At 36.9% G+C, this 19,531-nt stretch overlaps 1 protein-coding gene across 5 annotated transcripts in view; it reads left to right on the plus strand.

The window, feature by feature from the left end:
- The window catches only part of ASPH (aspartate beta-hydroxylase), a 213,079-nt gene that overhangs the window by 62,358 nt on the left and 131,190 nt on the right, over positions 1-19,531 (plus strand). For all 5 annotated transcript variants that reach the window (XM_081265760.1, XM_081265761.1, XM_081265762.1 and 2 more), the window contains 9 exons: positions 3,545-3,637; positions 6,351-6,425; positions 10,935-11,057; positions 12,670-12,702; positions 13,437-13,493; positions 13,974-14,021; positions 14,557-14,589; positions 16,989-17,027; positions 17,780-17,815. In XM_081265760.1, the coding sequence (XP_081121886.1) occupies positions 3,545-3,637; positions 6,351-6,425; positions 10,935-11,057; positions 12,670-12,702; positions 13,437-13,493; positions 13,974-14,021; positions 14,557-14,589; positions 16,989-17,027; positions 17,780-17,815 (537 nt within the window). The remainder of the gene's footprint in view (positions 1-3,544; positions 3,638-6,350; positions 6,426-10,934; positions 11,058-12,669; positions 12,703-13,436; positions 13,494-13,973; positions 14,022-14,556; positions 14,590-16,988; positions 17,028-17,779; positions 17,816-19,531) is intronic.

Below are 19,531 nucleotides of genomic sequence, written 5' to 3' on the forward strand. Positions count from 1 at the left end.
ATTTATGGAAAGGATTATATTTGTTCATTTTTCATTCTGGTCGGATAGAGTTGGGCAATAGTGAATAAAGTTAGCAAATACTGAGTCAGGGTAATTTTATTATTTTTTAAAATTTTTAAATTTTTTTTTGTAGTTGTAGATGGACAGAATTCCTTTAGTACTTGTTTATTTTTATGTGGTGCTGAGGATCGAACCCAGCGCCTTACATAAGCTAGGCAAGTGCTCTCCCACTGAACTAAAGCCCCAGCCTGAGTCAGGGTAATTTTATTGGTTGATCAAGATTGCTATGAATAATTAAACTGCTAACTTAATTTTTTAATTGCTTCTTCCATTTTTAATTAAAATTGGAGGGATAATTATGTAGTTACTCAGTGCAAAACCTTAAGAATCTCCTAATTTACCTGGTGAGCTTACAGAACTAAAACAAGGTATGTTGTAAAGGAATTGTTTCATTTTCTAAATCATGCCCTGTCTGCTGAGGTGGACTCACAATGTAATGACCATCAGGCCACTGTGGACACTCAGTCCCTCTTTCCGGCTTAGGCATGGAAGTGAGTCCTGTTGGACTGTTATATCTGAAAGAGAAGATTTCTGGGAACATCTTGCAAAAATCTCTTCAAATCTAGAGAGAAGCAGAGTGAGATGTGATGCTTTTGCTTCTGAAGATCGTCCTGTCTCCATGGAGCCTGCAGCTGGGAGCCCTGATTGCTGGCCAGCTGATGAAGCCTGGGCTGAGATCTAGCCAGCCTGCCTCTGCCCTTGCTACGTTAGACAATAAATCTCTTTGCTCAAGCCATCGTGAGTTGCTGTTTTGTTTTATGCAGCCCTGGGAACATGAAAACTGATACCTCTTATGTCATAATGTGATTGTGAATATTTATTACAGTGCTACACCCTGGCCATTTGTACTTCCTAATAAATGCAGCTTAAAAAATCTTTTCTTTGACTCTGAATTGATCTTACATGTTACTTATGTTTCTTATTTAATTTTGCCTCAAGTCCTGGGAAACAAAGGAGTTTGGGTGGCAAAAAAAAAAAAAAAAAAAAAAGATGGGAACAGGAGCATAAAAGCTGGTAGGGCTAATTCTTTTATATGGGTTATTAAAGCATTTCTATTATAGAATGTATTTTTGTTAAATTTTAAAAGTTGATAAAGGCCTATGGAAGGAGATGTATAAACACTATCGTTAGCTTCTATGGAGTACACAGTGTTGTTTATTTTGTGCTAGTTTCACCTCTAGCAGGAACTGTGACCAGGTATTAATAAGTTTATAATTCAGCTACTACTGGGGCCAGAAGAGAGAACTACATAGTATTTTCTTCCTGTTAATATGATTTGCTTCTTCTTGTTATGTTTTTCATGTTTTACCATTTTTAATTTTAAAGACAAATAATTCCCATTTGAGTTCATTTTGTCACATTATCTCAGAACACCCATGAAAACTTAAGTCGAGCAATGGATATATATCACTTGTGGGAACTTTAAAATAATATTTGAATATTTATTATGTTTGCAGAACTGAAAATTTGGGACTTAATGGGTTAAAGAAAGCTGACTCTTAGGGACATTGTGTATTTGAATATTGGTGTACTCATATTTTCACATTTTCAGCATCAAATGAAACCTTTCCCCAAATCCAATAAGAATGGGGGTTTCATTTTAAATCTTTATTATCTTTGCTTATTGCACCCATGGAGTATAGTCTGAAAGCCCTCTACATGTGGGTTAGCCAAGGAGGACACTAATTCTTCTTCCAAACTAAGGTACTTTTGAGAGTGAAATAATATTTCCAGGACAACAGACACAAATGGGACTGTCCAAAGGCTGCGTAGGGCTGTGGTATTGAAATAGGAGAGACTGGGCAGAAATATGAATACCTGGCAAATACAGATAGAATGATATGAATCCCCTTGACCATCTCCACAGCCCTTGGCCACTCTCCTGCAGCCAAGGAACTCTGGCCTTGCAGAGAACCTCTGAAGTCATTGGGGTAAGCAGAATAGGTCCCACCGAGTGTGCTCAGCTCTTTAGCCAGTGTTTTTAGAGCAGTTGCTCTGTGCAAGGTCTTAGCCAACATGCTGAGATTACAGAGATTAATTACAGGATTCTAAAGATTCCTAAGCTTTTCCCCATTCATGCAGCAAAACTTGGCAATGAATAGTGGCATGCCTGTCCCATTCACAATTGAGGGATACAAGAATGGGTTATTCAAATGGGAAAGGACAGAGCAGTTTTCAGCCCTATATTTACATTTGAAATGTGATGTATTTAAGAAGGCTTTCTCTCTCTCCCTTACTCTTAGAAATTGAACCATGCTAAGGACTTGTGGTGTGTAGGGTTGGTGTGTATGATCTTTTAAGAATCTATTCGATTGATATCTTTACACTTAAACATAGAACACAACCGGATGCATTGGTGTTTGTTAATAGCATTAGGTTTTGTGTGGATGAAGTGTCGGAAATAAGTGAGCAGAGAAAATGTAGGTAATTTGGTAGGTCATGACTATTCCTGCCTCAGTGTCTCCTGAAGATTTGGGAAGAGAAACCTGGCAGTGTGTTTTCATCAAGGAGAAAAATGAGATGTATAGTAGGGAAGAGTAAGGAAAAATGCAAAGAATAAAGAAGAGTACAAGACATTGAAATATACAAATTCTCCAGACTGTAATAGTCTATGAAGTTAAATGCTATACAAAGGTGCATATGTTCATGAAACACATCTGAACACTGTCTGGACCCTTTCACTGCAGACCACTGCTACACAGGGAACTCCTAGGGAGCACGTCTTGGCACAAGATTTAATAGAATCAGACTCTTGGAGCCAGTTATTTTTCTAAGTCATTGTGCTTAATCGAGGATATAATGTTCTACATGGAAAATATCAAAGAACTAACACAGTAGTTATTAGATTGGCATTGACTTTAAAATCGATTTCCATCTTAATTTACCCTGATGCTTTATTTTTTTAGAAATTACTTTTAAAAATAAACTTTTTTCCATCTACTTTAGCTATTATAAATAATACGATTTCTTGTAGGTAGAATTATAAACAGTGGGTAATGTATGGTTTCTCCTTATTTTTTACTATTTGTAGCTTTTTTAGATAAGTAAATAATTACATATGAATTAAAATAAGAAATATACATGAATAACCAAAAGTTCATGTGCATTGTAGTGTTCCATTGCTGATTTTTGAGCTCAGGTCTTAGGAAGTATTAGTCACTATGAACCCAAGAAGAGCTTAGACTCAAGCAGAACTTCTCTTGGCAAGTTCAGATATGACTGTGTATTTTAAACTTTTGTGAATGATTAAACAATAATTTTTGTTTTATCTTTTTTTTTAAACAAAAGGCTAACTTAGAGATAGTAAAAGCCCATATGAAGTTAAAGAGCAAACCATCTCCTATTTCAATTTTTAACCATGTAATATTGGAAAACTAGGAATTGCTTGCACAATTGATTAAATGTTTAAGAGTATTGTTTTTCCTGGTTTAACATGACACAAAGATCAAGAAATTTAAGTTAATTTTGTGAATAAAAAATGCAGGACTTAAAGAAAGATCTGCTTCCGAGCCGATTTTCCCACCAGAGGAGGCTGAGCCACATGCTGAGCCAGAGGAGCAGGCTCCTGAGGGAACAGGTAAGTGGTCCTGGAGGTCTCAAGAGAATGTACCTAGCTTGTCAGGCATCTTTGCTTGTAGTTCACAGAAACTTATTTTGTTCACAGTTTGTTTCACATGTTTATAGAATAGTGAACTATTTTTCTTCTTTCTGAAATCTTATAATAAACTTTTTTTTAATACTAAAATTTTTGAACAGGAGAATTTTAATTTTTGAGACAAAGAATCTATGGCACAGACAGTTATTTATTGCCTGAGATTATAGTTAGGAAGCAGCTTATTTTTCCTTGATTCCAATTCTAGAATTATTATACCATATTACACTGAAAGTAAAAATAGACATGTATTATATACAAATGTTATCATTTGCCACATAATTTAATTAAGTAATAAGTAATTTAGAAAGTCTTTCTTCTGTGAGGATCTCCTGTCTGCATCAAAGGAATTCCCAGACTTCCTTATGATGATCTGTGGAATCTGTTTTGTATTTACACAGATTCATGGATCAATTCAAGTTATTTCTGTAGTCACTGAAGAGACTATGATCCATAGGTTGAGAACTCTTGAGATATTTTAATAAATTAGTAAATGCAGTTTTAATCCATTACTATCATTTCTTGTTTATGACATTTTTATGAAGTACTGTTTCGCTTCTGCACTTTTTTCATTTATGCAGAATGCAAAGAAATTTGGTTTCACTCTGCCATCTATTGGAAGTGTTAGGTATGACACTGTATTTACTGTCAGATTTTTAAATTCAAACAGTACTGATGAATACTATTTGATTTTCCTTCCTTACTTTTAAGATTAATATGTTTGTTGCTCTAAATTTTATTATTTCTTCAGCCCCTAATGCTATAAGAATTCAGTGTATTCCTCCTATTAAGTCTTATAATTAGACGTGTATTTGGATTTAGCATCTCAAATTTTACTTTGTAGTAAATAAATTTATAATTTAAAAACCTTGGTTTTTAAGGATAATACCTACCTCAAATGTTATGCCATTTTTCTTTCGACTCTTCCTTTTTAATTTTTGTTACTTTCACCATGAATTGTAATTAAATTCCATAATCCATTGGTTTATTATTAGCCCATATCCTTCTCAACTTTATATTTGTTTTAAATGTGGCCTTCTCAACCTTCCTGTTACTCTGTCCTTGATTTTTCTTTTTTATCTGACTCCATCCACCTATTTGATAAGCCTAGTTATATAACTCTCATAAAATTTGATGAAATAAAGCCCTTAAGCCCTTCTTGACCCCCGCCGTCCCCCCCCCCCCGCCATCTAATCTCTTCACCATAAGAGCTAGATTTTGAAAGAAAACTCTACAATTGCTTTTTCATTTTATTTTATTTTTTCATTCATTCTTTAACCCATTGCAGTCTGGCCTCTGCCTGTACTAACTGTCTCTATTGGAGAACAAGCACATTTACAAAATTATGGAAAAATGAAGTAGTACGGTGTACTTACCAAGTTCAAAGCCATTGACGGTAGCCAGCAATTCTGGAAAAGTGTGTGATGGCCCAGTTGTGGAGCTCTCGTATCCTGTTCCATGGCTTAGATTTTCACTTGTTGGATCAGCACAAGCCATTAAAGGATTATGCAGAGGAGCAGAGTGCCCAGGCTACGCTTCTGGCAATTCATACTAAGTGTACTTTGGCTGCTGTCCTCAGCAGTTGTGAAACTAGGAACCTAGTTAGGAAGCTGTGGGAGATGATGATGGAAGAATGAAGATTGGAGACTTTTCTAAATTGTTCCAGAATGTACATAAAGATGGTTTGTGAGATCTAAATATCTCGCTTTAGAAGTGCTTTCATTGAGCAATTAGCAGATACTGTATTAAAACTTGTTCCCTGCTTGAAATTCTAAATTAATTTACTCCAATTTTGTCACTGAGGATTAGCCCTTTGACATTAACTAATGTCACCGGCATTATTTCATAAGATAACATTTATGATATTAAGACCAAGCCTAGCGTTACTTTTATTCTCTGCACATAGATTGTTTCACTGAAAATTGGACGACGTGTCGATGTAATCATAGTTTCTTATACATTGTGTGGTGTTGCAGTAAACCTGATAATACAATAAGCACCACAATGTTGTCGGAATGCCGCCATGCATGTTCACTTTTATTTGAATCTATGGAGATCTATCTGTCATGTTGTGTCCAAAGCTGAAAGGACTATCAGTTATAATGTCAGGCTATCTACTCCCACTTCCAGAATTCTGGGGGTCATCAGCCCTCCTATCTGGGTTCTCATCCAGCAAGGCTTCCCTTTCTCCTGTCAGAGAACACAGTGCGCTGAACTGTATTGATTTTTGTCTTCCACATGTTTTTCCTTATTTTCCAGGACCTTCCTTAATGAATTCCCTGCCCTTCTCACTTTATTCCGTCATTGGTCTGGCCTTCACTAATCACAAACAACTCATTTTGATTTGTGAGGCTTTTTTCAAAATAAAAACCATACCTAAATTAGTTTTCTTTCTTTAAAAGCCCCGTTAAAGCTTGTAACACTTATATCCATTAACAAAATAAAACCAGTTTTAATTACCTACCATGTTTCCCAACACAGGGGAAAAAAAGTAGTAAATGGATATGGAAAAAATGCACAGTTGCTGAGCCAGACGTAGCCATTTTAATACATAATGCACAAATGCCATATTTGGGTGCTGAGTTCCCCATTGATGTTTGAATATTTTCCACTTAGTGATGTCTTGTAATTATTTTAGAACCCCAGAATATTGAAGATGAAGTAAGAGAACAAATTCAGTCCCTTCTCCACGAAACGGTACATACAGAACATGGTATGGATTAATGTCTATTGTTTTGTCATAAATTATGAAAATAATGTTCACATAAGCTTATTTACATATTGAGATTTAAATGTTATTTATACCTTAGGTTTTTAAAAATCTTATTGCAAATTATTAGAGAACAGGTATTATTTTTAAATAGTACTAGACATGTTTTACCATACTTTACTGTGAGGGAGTTTGTTGCAGGTATTTGATAAAGAATATGTGTTGGTAAGTGAGGATAAACAAGCTGAGACCATGGTCCTTTGAAAATAGATTGCAAGAAGAGTGGAGGAAGCAGAACACCAGAAAGCAAGCTTTGTGGTGAGCAAGCTTTGTTCATCACCAAAGTAAAAAAGGAGAGACTTCTAATTACATAGGTCATATCACCAGAGAAGACAAAGCATGCTGTCTATTTAGATAATATAAAATAAGCTCCCAACTTTTGGATTTAAAAAATATCTCATATATGGGGAGAATTAAACAAGAGTCTCAAAACCAGTGTTTTAGGATTTTTATAAGGCTGTTTCTTGAAGCATTCTTTGATAAAAACAGAGAGCATAACCCCAGAGCAAAGCTCATGAAGGCATTTTGAAGGTACAGAACGCAGCAGGACCCTGATACCCTGATGGTTTGATGTGATACAAGGGTAGCCCTAAAGAAGAAAAATAAAATTGGGGTGTCATAAAGACATACAACTAATTCTCTAGCCTTCAGCTAGATTTTGCTGATGACTACTTGGCATGTAGGTTCCTGTGTCCTTGTACACCAGCTCCTTTGCAAGTAGGAAGGCTCTTACACCTGAATGTGTATCTGCCCATATTAGCAAGAGTAGGCTTCTCCTTCCTACAGCTTTTATTTATTTATTTTAATAATCCATAAACGTAAGGAGGTAGATGCAGTCAAAATAGACCAGTGATTTTTATACAGTGCAGGTAGTACAATACAATAGTGGTGAGACACAGAATATTCTTTGGGGCTTACCTAGACTTGGGCCTCAGAAGAGACTTCATAGAGGAAATAACTGTGTCATCTAGAAGCACGAGGATGGTGTAGAACTTTGCCTGTCTGGTAGTAAGAAGAGGGCACAGCATGTGTGGAAGCCCAACCAAGAGTCTGAAGGTAGTTCAGAATGGTGGCATGTGGGATGAAGAAGAAGAGGGATGAGAGACAGATATCTGTTCTTAATTCTTAACAGCAATTAAAGGTGTTTAGGAGTGTGGTATATTCTGCCCACAGCCTGAAATGTGGCGGGTGGGGTGGGGGGATTGGGGGGAGCAGGCAGCAGAGAGCCCAGATGGAGGAGGTTGTGTTGGTGACCCCAGTGAGTCCAGGTGGCTCATCAGACTCAATTCTGCCAAAGGTTGGAATGAAGGGAAGTGGAAAGAAGCAGCAGGCGTGTGGGCGGGTGGAAGTGGGCAGCTCAGCAGAAGAGGAAATAATCTAGTCTAGCACATGTTCCCTGATACAGCCTTCTTGGACCTATTCTTGCTTTGTAGAGTGTTTATCCCCTTAGACAATCACATTGATGATCCCTGGCTTTAAATGTCATTTATATGCTGGTGACTCCTGAATGTACAGCAACAACCCTGATGACTTATCTAAGCTCCAGGCTTACCCAGGGCCTGCTGGACCCTCCAACAGGACCTTGTGTGTGGCTCAGTCTCAATCTCTGCCTAACCCAGAGCTTTGGCTTCCTCTGCATCTTTTAGGTCTCCAGCTCCCCCCGTCCCACCCCAAAGTGCTGTTCCAGCCTTTTACATTTTTGTTAATGTCCATTCCACCCATGTAGTTGCGAAGTTCAAATCCCAGGTGTTTTTCTTGCTCTCTCTTTCCTCTCCCCTTACCTAAGCCTGACACATTGCCCCTGGCACATACCTGCCTCTCCAGTGCCTCAGCTGTGACAGCTGCCTTTTCCTATGGCTGCTGAAGTGCCATCCACTCACACCTGTTTCCAGTCTTGAGTCTCTAAAACCCAAGTTTGGTGTTCGTTGTGGGTTAGGCAGTCATGCCTTGTCTGATCCCAGTCTCTTTCTCCTCCTTCTTCCTTTTCCTAGCCCAACTGGCCTTCTCTTTCCCTTGCAATTGCCAAGTTTGTCCCTGCCTCAGAGCGTTTGAACTTGTCACGCGTCTGTGGGGATGTGCTGTCTACCCCCACCTCATCTTTACATCTCCTCTGACCTTGCATGGCCGCCTTCCCTTATCATGCACATTTCATTACTGGATTGAAATCTTGCATCTGCCATTTATTAGCTGTGTGGCTTTAGCAAAGTCCTCAATTTCCTCATGTTTTAAAATGGACAATAGTAACTGCCTCACAGGGATAGGGTACCAGCTGCAGAGGGCTGGGTAATGCCTAGAGTCTAGGAAACTTCAGGATGATCTCATCACACAAGGCTGTCACTGGCCCAACAGTGGAGATTCACAGACAGTGAGCAGTGCTTGGGTGGTTTCCCTACAGAAATGTCCATCGGTCAGTGATGTCTGGCTGCTAAACTGGCGAATGTAAAACTCATATAAAATGTTCCTGGATTGAACTAGGAGAGAATAGAGAAAGAGGAATATGGTATAAAGATAAAGAGTAGTGAAAGTCTCAACAGGAATTAGATTTGGTGCTTTGTTTACTGAGTAGAAAAAACTGCAAAATGGAAGGGGAGAGGAATATAGCTGGCTGTGATAAGACAGAAACCCCCTCTTCACAGGGTTATTCAAAGAACCAACTGGAAAACTGAAACTACAGATATCATGGAACACACACTCTTTTGTGTGCTCTCTCTCCACACACACACACACAAACACACACACACAATTATTGTACATACATGCTATGTATAACCCATACATATAAAATATTATGTTTTTTCTTATATACTTTATCATGCACTGTGGCTATAACCATTTTAGTTTGAGATGTGGCAGCAAAACTAGCAGATATCTTCTTTCACGATTTAATGGAAATTTGTTCTCACTCTACATTTCAGCCACCTCAGAGTACTGATTTTTTTCAATATCAAAACTTTCACCTTTTTGCATAAGGAAGCACCTATGACTTCTCTTTGAATATCAGAATTGCAGCACTTTGGAGGACATTATTAAGTAAAATAGGGCCGCTTAAGCACAAGCACTGTGACACTCTGGCAGCCCCTCTGATAATGAAGATAGCTGTCAAGTGAGAAATGAGCAGATAACATATATAATATGGTGAACAACAGGGTGATTCATGTTCCAGATGGGATGGAGAGAGAGATGGCTCAAGATTTCATCATGCTTCTCAGAATAACCCATAATTTAAAACTTACAAATTATTTCCAGAAATTTCCATTTAACATTTACATGCTGTCTTGATTGTGGGTCACTGAAACCACAGAAAATAAAACTGTAGATGAAGAGACTATTAAAAATCATAGCTCCAGAAGTGGGTCTACATAATTTGGTAACATCTAAGAGAATTACTATACTACAGTAAAGGCATAGTAACTCAGAAGGACTTCCCACCATTTTCATGGTAATATTGTTGCTACTATAATACTAATAATAACACCTAAGTACTTATTATGAGCCAACCACATTTCTATGTATTTTCACCTCACAATAACCCTAAGAATATTTATTATTTCTATTTTATGGAAGGGAAATTGTAGACATGGAGTTGGTAAGGAATTTGTGCATAGTCATGAGTTAGTATGGAAAAACCTAAATCCAGAGCCAGCCCCTCTAGACTTTGCACTCTTAATCACTGTACTTCATGGAGTCTATCCCAGGCCCCTCAAATTCTTAGAGTATTATTTAGAGGTAGTCTGCTGGGAGTCTTGTCACATTAATATGAGGATAATTTTTAGGCATGATAACAATCAAACTATATTTCAGTGGAATAATATAGTCAACATCCACATGAAAGCAAAACTGCTCAATATATCAGAAGTTAATCACAGTAGAGAAAATAGGCATCTTTGAATATCTAAAGGTTAAGCATAGAACAGTTTAGATTCAGTATAATACAGATATGTGTGTTTATGTAGCATAAATAAGGTGAGTGGCCTTTCTACTTGCAAAGGAGCTTGTATAAGATAGGTTGCTAATTTTTCTTTGCATCAGAACATTAGATAAGTCATTTAAAATTTTTACATGCAATTTTATGTCAGTTCTCAATACAAGTTATTGGTGTGTTCTTTTCTCTGATTTGGTGATAATTGAAGAGGCACATACATTAATAATTATGAGTTTATTTATTTATTCATCAAATAAGTATTGAATACTTCTATGACTAAGTATGGTCCCAGGTGTTGGGCATACATAGTGAACAAAACTTAAGAGGTGCTCATTGTTTGTGAGTTTACTTTCTAATGAGACTAACACCTGGCCAGAGTGAGGGAGAAACACCTTCAGAATGGACAGTGCCAATGATGGCCGAGAGGAAGGATTATGTAGCAGCCCTTCAGAAGGCCTCTGTGCCTAAGCAAGCTGCTGCCTGTGGGCTAGCATATACCTATATTGTTTTGTTTATTACCCTTGTTGAAGGAGAAGACCTGCAACAAGACCAGGATGGACCAGCAGAAGAACTGCCACTGGAGTATGAGAATTTCTTTACAGATGATGCAGATGATACATTTGAGATGCTGGAACCTGAAACACTTCATGAAGGTAGAATACATTTATTTGGTTTCAGAATAAAATATAGTAGATAAATTACAATTATTGAATCTTTTCTTGAGCCCCTTTAAAGCCAATATTAAATGTTTTTCTGTATTTTTTGAAATCAAGTTTAAAACCTCAAGTATAGTGAATTTTTCCCTAAAATAAATAGATATCCTGGTTTTGATTCAAAGCCCTTTTAAAGAAAATTCAGAATATATAAATTTTTTATAAAAGTAGATGAGATACCTCAGCGAACTACTATTACGGTATTCTCCTGCCAAGAGTGCTATTTGTTACTTGGCAAACAACTGTTGAAGTACTTGACTTGATCACCCATCACAGGCTCTTGATCTAACACTAACCCTAATGACCATGGGTAGAACACTGTTCTTAGTTTCTGGACCGGATGTCTGTAGGCCTTTTCTGCAAAAAGCCAAGTAGTAAATGTTTTAGGCTTTATGGAACCTCAGCCTATGTTACAATATTCAGCTTTGCTCTCAGAGTGCAAAACTATACCCATGCTTCTTGTTTAGAGGTGGAGATACAGTTGCAAAGAAATAGTGATGTAAGTGTCCAAACAAACTCAAAGAATTATCGTGCATAATTTTTTTTTTGTGTGTGAAAGATTCAAACACAAATATTTTTGAACATATATGTGATTTTGGATGTACGATATGTTGAATATAGTTGATAATAGAAGAGCTTTAGCACCTTTGACCTTTAGTGATTACTATGTCATGATGTCTATGGAAAAGTGTTTCTAATTTTTGAGTAGAGATGCTGATAAAAATGAACTCCAGTTTCTATGGTATCACTCCTTCCCTCCCATCTTTGGCCCCCATGGCTCTGCAAGATTGATGGCTGTTTAGAATTTTTGTATCTAGGTGCTGCTTATGCAACACATTTCAGTTAAGATGCTCAAATAACCAGGAACAAGAGGAATTTGGTGTCTCTAAGTTTAGGAGGTATAGAGAGAGGTAGAAAGAAATACTTCTATGAAGTTTATAAGTTCTAGAGACCTTATTTACTGATATAATCTTTAGTTGACATAGAGATTCAATTTGAACTTTAAAAGTTTCAACTTTACTATAGTCTTTAGAAGTTAAAAATATTTACATTTTGTGTATCTGTTTTATATAATGAGCAATGAGCAATGGTCACAAGCTCGTTGAGGATCAGATTTTCTGATTAGCTTCCTGGACACATAAAGTTCCCTTCATTCTCCATTTGTAGACTGTGTATTTTTGCTCCAAAAAAAATAGTAGGACAGGTGTAGGAGATGGAACCCCACAGTGAAATGTGAAATGGAGAGAAATTAGCACATTTTCTGCATTCAGCCTTTGTCAGTCTTTCACCTTGTATTTATTAATCACCTGATTACAGTGTTTGTCAACTTTGTGGAGATGTTGAGTGGATCAAATAGAACACATGAGACACTTGAGAGTGCAGTTCAGGGGATAAAGTGTTACACAGATACTTAATTGATATTTCCATATTTTATGTTATTTTCTTTAAATCAATAGTAAGTCTAAATTCAGAATATACATCAACAGTATGATACATACCATTTTATGAAAGTAGTAATATCAATTTTTTTCAATTTAATGTTTTTTTTCAGTGGCTGAGCATAGTTACCTTGTGGAAGAGCCAGGTAGGTTTTAACTTAACATTATGCTTTCTTAATTAGAATAAATCTTTAATAGAACATCATGATATTATTTATTATTTATTAATGATTTTGAAAGCATTTAATATATCACATGATAGGGTTCATACTATTGTTATTCTTTTGTTTTGTAGTATAGGTACACCTTTGTGAGTTTAGTTTCTATTTTGATGTTTATTTCCCATGATAAACAGATCACTCTTTGTAAGCTTGAGTACCATGTGGTATTTTTGACTAGCATTTGTGGTCTATATACACTATGTCATTTATATACACTAAACCTGTGTTCCAAGGTGGAAGAAACCCACATAGAATACCTGGACTTGAAGCCCAGGTGAGGGCTGGGTGGCGTGGCACTTGCTTAGGCTTCTTTGAGTCAGATTCTTCTACATGGGCAGGAGGAAGACTCACTGGTACTACTCTCTTGGGCTCTCTGCCTCTGTTTGCTTTTATTTACTGTTGTTAAGTCTGCATATGCTAAATGAGAGTCTAGCTCTGCTCTTTTGTAGTTAGATTATAAACTCGTTGATGCTGGAAACTGTCTTGTTCAGTTTTGCATGTGACCTTAAGCACTGAGGGTTCCAAGAGTGAACATGGCTGATCACTGTTCTGATTTAGTTTTGTATTTCTATTATTACCAGGAATTATGCTTTTTCTAGTTTGGAGTATCGTGAAAAATCCGTGATGTTTTAATTTCCTAATTATTTCCTAATTTATAGTTTTACAGGATCATCATCAGGATATAGAAGAGGTGATATATGACCAGGAAAACCCAGGTTTGTAATATGAAAATCTTGGAGAAGTGCTTCTGTTTGAGGCACTGGCCAACGTCATTTAACACAGTGTGCATGATTCACTCTGATTCAACAGAGATTTCTTCATAATAACTTTCAATCATTTTTGATTCTCCAAATATTTACAGAAACTTCTAAATAAAGTTCAATATTTACCTGGGGAAATAAAGATAAAGGAGATATGTTTTCAAACCTTCTTTAGGAGTCTGGTGTATTAGAAGGAATAGAATTGAATTATGGTATAGTAGATCCAGACTGGTTGCAGATCCTAGTTCCCATTTTTGCAGCTTACACAGTAAATTATGGAACTTTGTTCAACTTAAATTTTATTACATTATAATAATAGCATCTATTTTACAAGTTTGTGTAGATCAGAATTGATTTGAATCTTTTAGAATGGTGTCAGGTAATGCAAGTGTTTGGTGTTTTCACGTTTGGCAGAGGAACATTTTTTTCTTTTAGATTCCAGTGAACCAGTTGTAGAAGATGAAAGATTGCACCAGGAAGCAGGTATTAGATGAAAAGTTTCATTCAATTTTGAATGTTAATTTTAGTTGCAGTACTTTGTCTGTTTACATGGTAATTTTTCTTTCAAAAAGTCAAGAAGCAATTTTTAACATGACTTTTTGTCTCGTAGTGAAATCAGTATATTAAAATAATGTCAGAATCTGGGGATGTAGTCCAGTGCCTAGCATGTGTAAGGCTCTGAGTTTGATCCCCAGCATCACAAAAAAACAAACAGCAAACAAACAAAAACAAAGATGTTTGTATTTCACTTCATCTACCAACAATGAATGGGTCTATAACAAACAGGATGTTAAATTCTAATGGCTAATTTTATTTATCTTGTGCTGAGGAATTTTTACAGTAATACTTGCTCTTTGCTTTAAATGCATCTGAACAGAGGCATTTATTACTGACTACTCAAACATCAATGTTTAAAGGAATAGAAATTTGTATTTAAAATTAATTTCTTTTTTTAGTGAAGCAGTTTTAAGGACTCATGTAATATATATATATATTTTTAATTCTCTTTCCTTTGCAGATGACGTAACATACCAAGACTATGATAAACAAGGTTTGGAAATGCTTCTTAAACCTTAAGGCACCTACTTGTTTTATCCCCATAGTTTAACTGTAAAATATGCAGGTTTGTGTTAGTAAACATAAAGACATAGAAATGAATAGTTTTTCTCAAAAATTCACTTAGTGATTATTTAACTGTTCCAATAGTTCTGCCATCACCTAAGGAATTTCTTAAACTTTTTACAAGTTGTTTTGGGGCAGTTACAAATTACTTTAAAAAATGTATCTCATTACTTTATAGTTATACCTTTTGACTAATATATGCATGGATAACTGCTTTAGTTAGAGTTTACTGTGTTTGCTTCTATAAATTAATCCCATTCTCAGAGGTTACTGATTTCCCACATTGGGGAAGGTTAAGAGGAATTGGATTCCAAGCTCAATGCAATGGCAACATGGAGAAAGGAATTCTAGAAAATTTGCAGCCTAAGTAGTATCTAATTCAGATCCTGGTGACTGTAGCAGCTCCTGTCTTTGAGCATTTTATGCATTATTTTACTGAATTCCATGAAGTGCCTCATATTTTCCCTGCTTCCCAAATGAGAGAAATAAGCTTTTGAGGAAGGTAACAACTGCAATGATTTGAATTCAACTCATATCTGAGTTCCATCTGCCAATCAAGGGGGGCCAAAGAATGAATTTCTTAAAGGGGGATGTTCAATGTTGTCTTGTCCCTCCCAGAGCTGTGTGTAACATCACTGAACATGTGCCCATGGTCTAGTACAATAGTGGCCTCATGGGCAACTTGTCACTAGACAGATTGGGCAGGGATGATAGTAGTATAAACCAGCATGTGAAGGTAGAGGGGAAGACAAAAAAATTTTTCTAAGGTAAAATGAACAGGGCTTGATATTGTAGGTGTAGACTCATTCCCTCTTCTGGCTTGATGCCAGGTGGTCCTTTTTTAAAAATTTAAATTAAGATAAGACCAGCTGGAAGGCAGGAACCAGGGCTCTAGGCCCTGAGTTCATTCCTTATGAGTTGGTGGTGATTTGCCAATACACATCTGGGAATCATCAGCATCATCATAATAGGAACCAAACTCTGTGCCCTTCATGAAGGAGGATAGAGGGGGATCAGAGGTGGTTCTATGGCTGGACTTTGAAGAAAGCCACATTTAATATCTACAGAAAAGGGATGGAGTGATCAAGAAGACTGAGAAAGAAATAAGACATTAAATAGAGTCTGATCTCACTGAAGTCTAGGTGCCAAGTATCGCTTCAGTGATCTCATGGGCAAAACTGGAAGGTGTCCAGCAGATTTAATGAGGTGCTCACTGGCCATCTCAGCAGGAGCCTTTTCAGGATTGTGGTCAGGACCAAAAGATAGGTGGGAATGGGCTAAGGAGGGCAAATGAGGAGAGAGACTTCAAACATAAATGGCTCCTCAAAGAAATTAGATTATGAAATGGAAAAAAGAGAGTAACGGGAAGCAGGCCCAAGAAAAGGTTGTTTTTTAAGATCTGTAGAAGTTTGAGCATATTTAAATGCTATCTCTGCTCAGGGTGACAATGAGCACACATTTCCTTGTCCCTTTCATCTTCCAAACACCCCCAAAGGACAAAGTGATTGTACCGGAATACTGACAATATGTCTAAAAGATAATACATTTTCAAAAAATGGTTCTTCATTAAATAAATACAAAAGAATAAATCTGTGACCATTCTGGGGGAAATAAGATTGTTTGCTCTTCCTGTACCAGAAAATTGGAGACCTTTTGGAATATCAGGTTGACTGAGAAAGTTGCCAGCTTCCAGGCAGCATAGGGCACAGGGCTGTGCAGGAATAGCCTGCTTTGCAATAAAGTTCTAAGCCCAGTTCTAAGCCCAGTGACAACCCTTAAGAGAAGAAATGGGCAGCAGCCACTTGTTATAGGGTGGGTGGAGGAAGACCTGCCCGCCAGTCAGTGCCTTCTAAAAGGCCGGCAGAGGGTGTTTGCCTCCAGATTAAATGTCTGGAAATTACTGAATATTTTTTTTTTAATTATTAATTAAACAAAGTGGGGAATGTACCTATAGGTGATGTGCAGCGAAGAGCTTTAGCTCTCTTAAACCTTCATCATAGACAGGAAGACAGTTTTCAAAAGAAAATTCAGTGCCACTTGGGAAGAAGTGAATTACTGAATTCTGGTGACAAGTGATTGAGGGAGGACCTTGTCTTTTCCCCCTGTATAAGAAGGGAGCCTATGGATTTGCTGTGTCCCATGGCTAAACAGTGTCTTACCTGGAATTTAATCCAGACCTGTTTCACTTCAGTTGATCAAACTCCTTCCCACACTGCTCTGTAATCTATGTTCAAAGACAAAGGTGGATTCCTGGGAGCACAATGTCCATTTTTGTTATGATGAAAATGATGCAATACTAAAGGATTATTTTTTCTTTTTATTTTATAGAATACGAGCCTTCGGAAAATGATGCAATAGAAATTTCAGGTAAGTTTTTGTCTGTAAACAGACGTTACTTACCAATCAAATCCCCCTTCCATTTGTTAAACTTTTGTAACTTGTGAAACAAAGAATAGGTACAATAATACAAAACATTTTCCAGGCATTAAGAAAATAATTGCTACATGTCTGTGGTGGAATTGATTCCAGAATGAACCACAGATAAAAAAAAGTCCAAGGATGCATAAATTCCTTGTAGAAAATGTCATAGTATTTCTTTGTGGCCTGTGCACAACCCTCTGTGTACTTTACATCACTGTTATTTACAATCTTAAAACAATGTAAGTGCTATGTCGATAGTTATTATGTTGTATTGTTTAAAGCATAATGAAAAGAAAAATCTCTATACATATTCAGTGCACGTGTAGTTTCTATTTGAGGGGGGTTGTTTGTTTACTTGTTTGTTTTATTGTTTTTTCTTAGTTGCTTGTTCTGGTTTTTTGTATTTTGATTTTTTTGTCGGTGAGATGCATGCATGTGGAACCCATGGATACTTATTTATTCCATTTTGATGATTCAAATTTTATGTTAGTGATAATGTTAGCCTACTTAATGTACTCTTTGAATATAATTTAGAAATTAAAGTTGATATTCTAATATAAATAAACTTATAAGTCTCTCCATAAGAAGAGGCAGTCTAAAAAGGAAAGCAAAGCTTAGATATCCAAGGGGATATTAGTTACTTTAGAGATTTGAGTGGAGATGAGTTGGTGTAAGGTATGTTTTCCTCTTTTATTTAGATAATGTTGTAGAAGAGTCAAACACAATTCCAGAAGGTAAGTTAATTTTATTTTACTTTCCATATTAAATATATGTTCATTTATTCAGCAAGTATTTGTTGAGCACTTCTATTTGCTTCTGTATAATGCTCAGGAGCTGGAAATGTGGGAGTGAATGGGACAGAATCCCTCTTCTCATGGGAGCTGGCATTCTAGTGGCCATACAGGTGGTAAATAAAGATTGTGGGAAGTGAAATGATGGTGTTAAAAATCAAATTACCATGGGAATAGCCTAGGAGGTTGCAGAGGGCTACCTGAATAGAAGTAGGTATGGCCCTTAAGAGAAGGTGACCTGGTGAGAAAGGGTTAGTCCTGGGCAGAGAGGGGTTAAAAGTTGAGTCTTTTATGTGATAATTCATCTGAAGGGAGGGAACCTTTTGGGGGGAAAGTAAAAAAAAAAAAATTCTGAAAATTAAAAATAGTTGCACACACTATATTAAACCCTGGTACTTCAGTACAACTTAGATTTACATAGTTCTTTTTTTTAATTTATATATGACAGTGGAATGCATCACACTTCTTATTACACATATAGAGCACAATTTTTCATATCTCTGGTGGTATACATAGTATATTTAAACCAATTCGTGTCTTCATACCTGTACTTTGGATAATAATGATCATCACATTCCACCATCATTAATAACCCCAATGCCCCCTCCCTTCCCCTCCAACCCCTCTGCCCTATCTAGAGTTCCTCTATTCCTCCCATGCTCCCTCTCCCTATTCCACTATGAATCAGCCTCCTTATATCAGAGAAAACATTTGGCATTTGTTTTTTTGGGATTGGCTAACTTCACTTAGCATTATTTTCTCTAACTCTATCCATTTACCTGCAAATGCCACGATTTTATTTTCTTTTATTGCTGAGTAATATTCCATTGTGTAGATATGCCACATTTTTAAAAAATCTATTCATCTATTGAAGGGCATCTAGGTTGGTTCCACAGTTCGGCTATTGTGAATTGAGCTGCTATAAACATTGATGTGGCTGTGTCCCTGTAGTATGCTGTTTTTAAGTCCTTTGGGTATATAAACCGAGGAGAGGGATAGATGGGTCAAATGGTAGTTAGTTCTTAACGGTTCACAAAATACTTCTACACATATTATTTCAGTTGCTTCTCACTATAGACGGTGAGGAGGAGACAGAGCAAAGACCTCTGTGTTTATTTTATAAACAGCAAGCTGAAACTGGAGTGAGGTCAGGTGAGATCAAGCTGGTCCCTTGTTCCAGGGGTGGAAGTGTCTGAATCAATGTTCCATGCCTGGATCCTGAAGCTGACTGTGGGGGCGCACAAGCTTTCATAGCAGCAGGCTGCCACAGGGAGCATAAAACAGAATATTGCTCATAAAATTACTCTCAGACTTCATTTTTGAGCAGCTAATTTTCAGATTAAATGTTACTGGTTTTTTCTTTTTTCGGCCATGTTGAGAATGGAACCCAGGGCTTCATGCGCTCTATCACTGAGCTCTCCTGATTTAGAGCTTCGTAGAGCTTGGTTTTGCAGACTGGATGATCGTACAATCAATAGAAATGGGGGGGATAGTTGTGGAGGGAATGGGGGAAACCGTGTTTTCCCTCCCTGTCTACTTAGCTGTGGGAGAGACCCCTGCATGGGATCTATGAGCCCACTATATACAGTGGGATTCATCTCTGTGTAGCAGGGCTAAACTGAGTTGAGGTGTTTCTCCCATTACTCAGTTCTCTGGGAA

This window comes from Spermophilus citellus (genome assembly GCF_964194105.1).
Source record: "Spermophilus citellus genome assembly, chromosome: 14".
Lineage (NCBI taxonomy): Eukaryota > Metazoa > Chordata > Mammalia > Rodentia > Sciuridae > Spermophilus > Spermophilus citellus.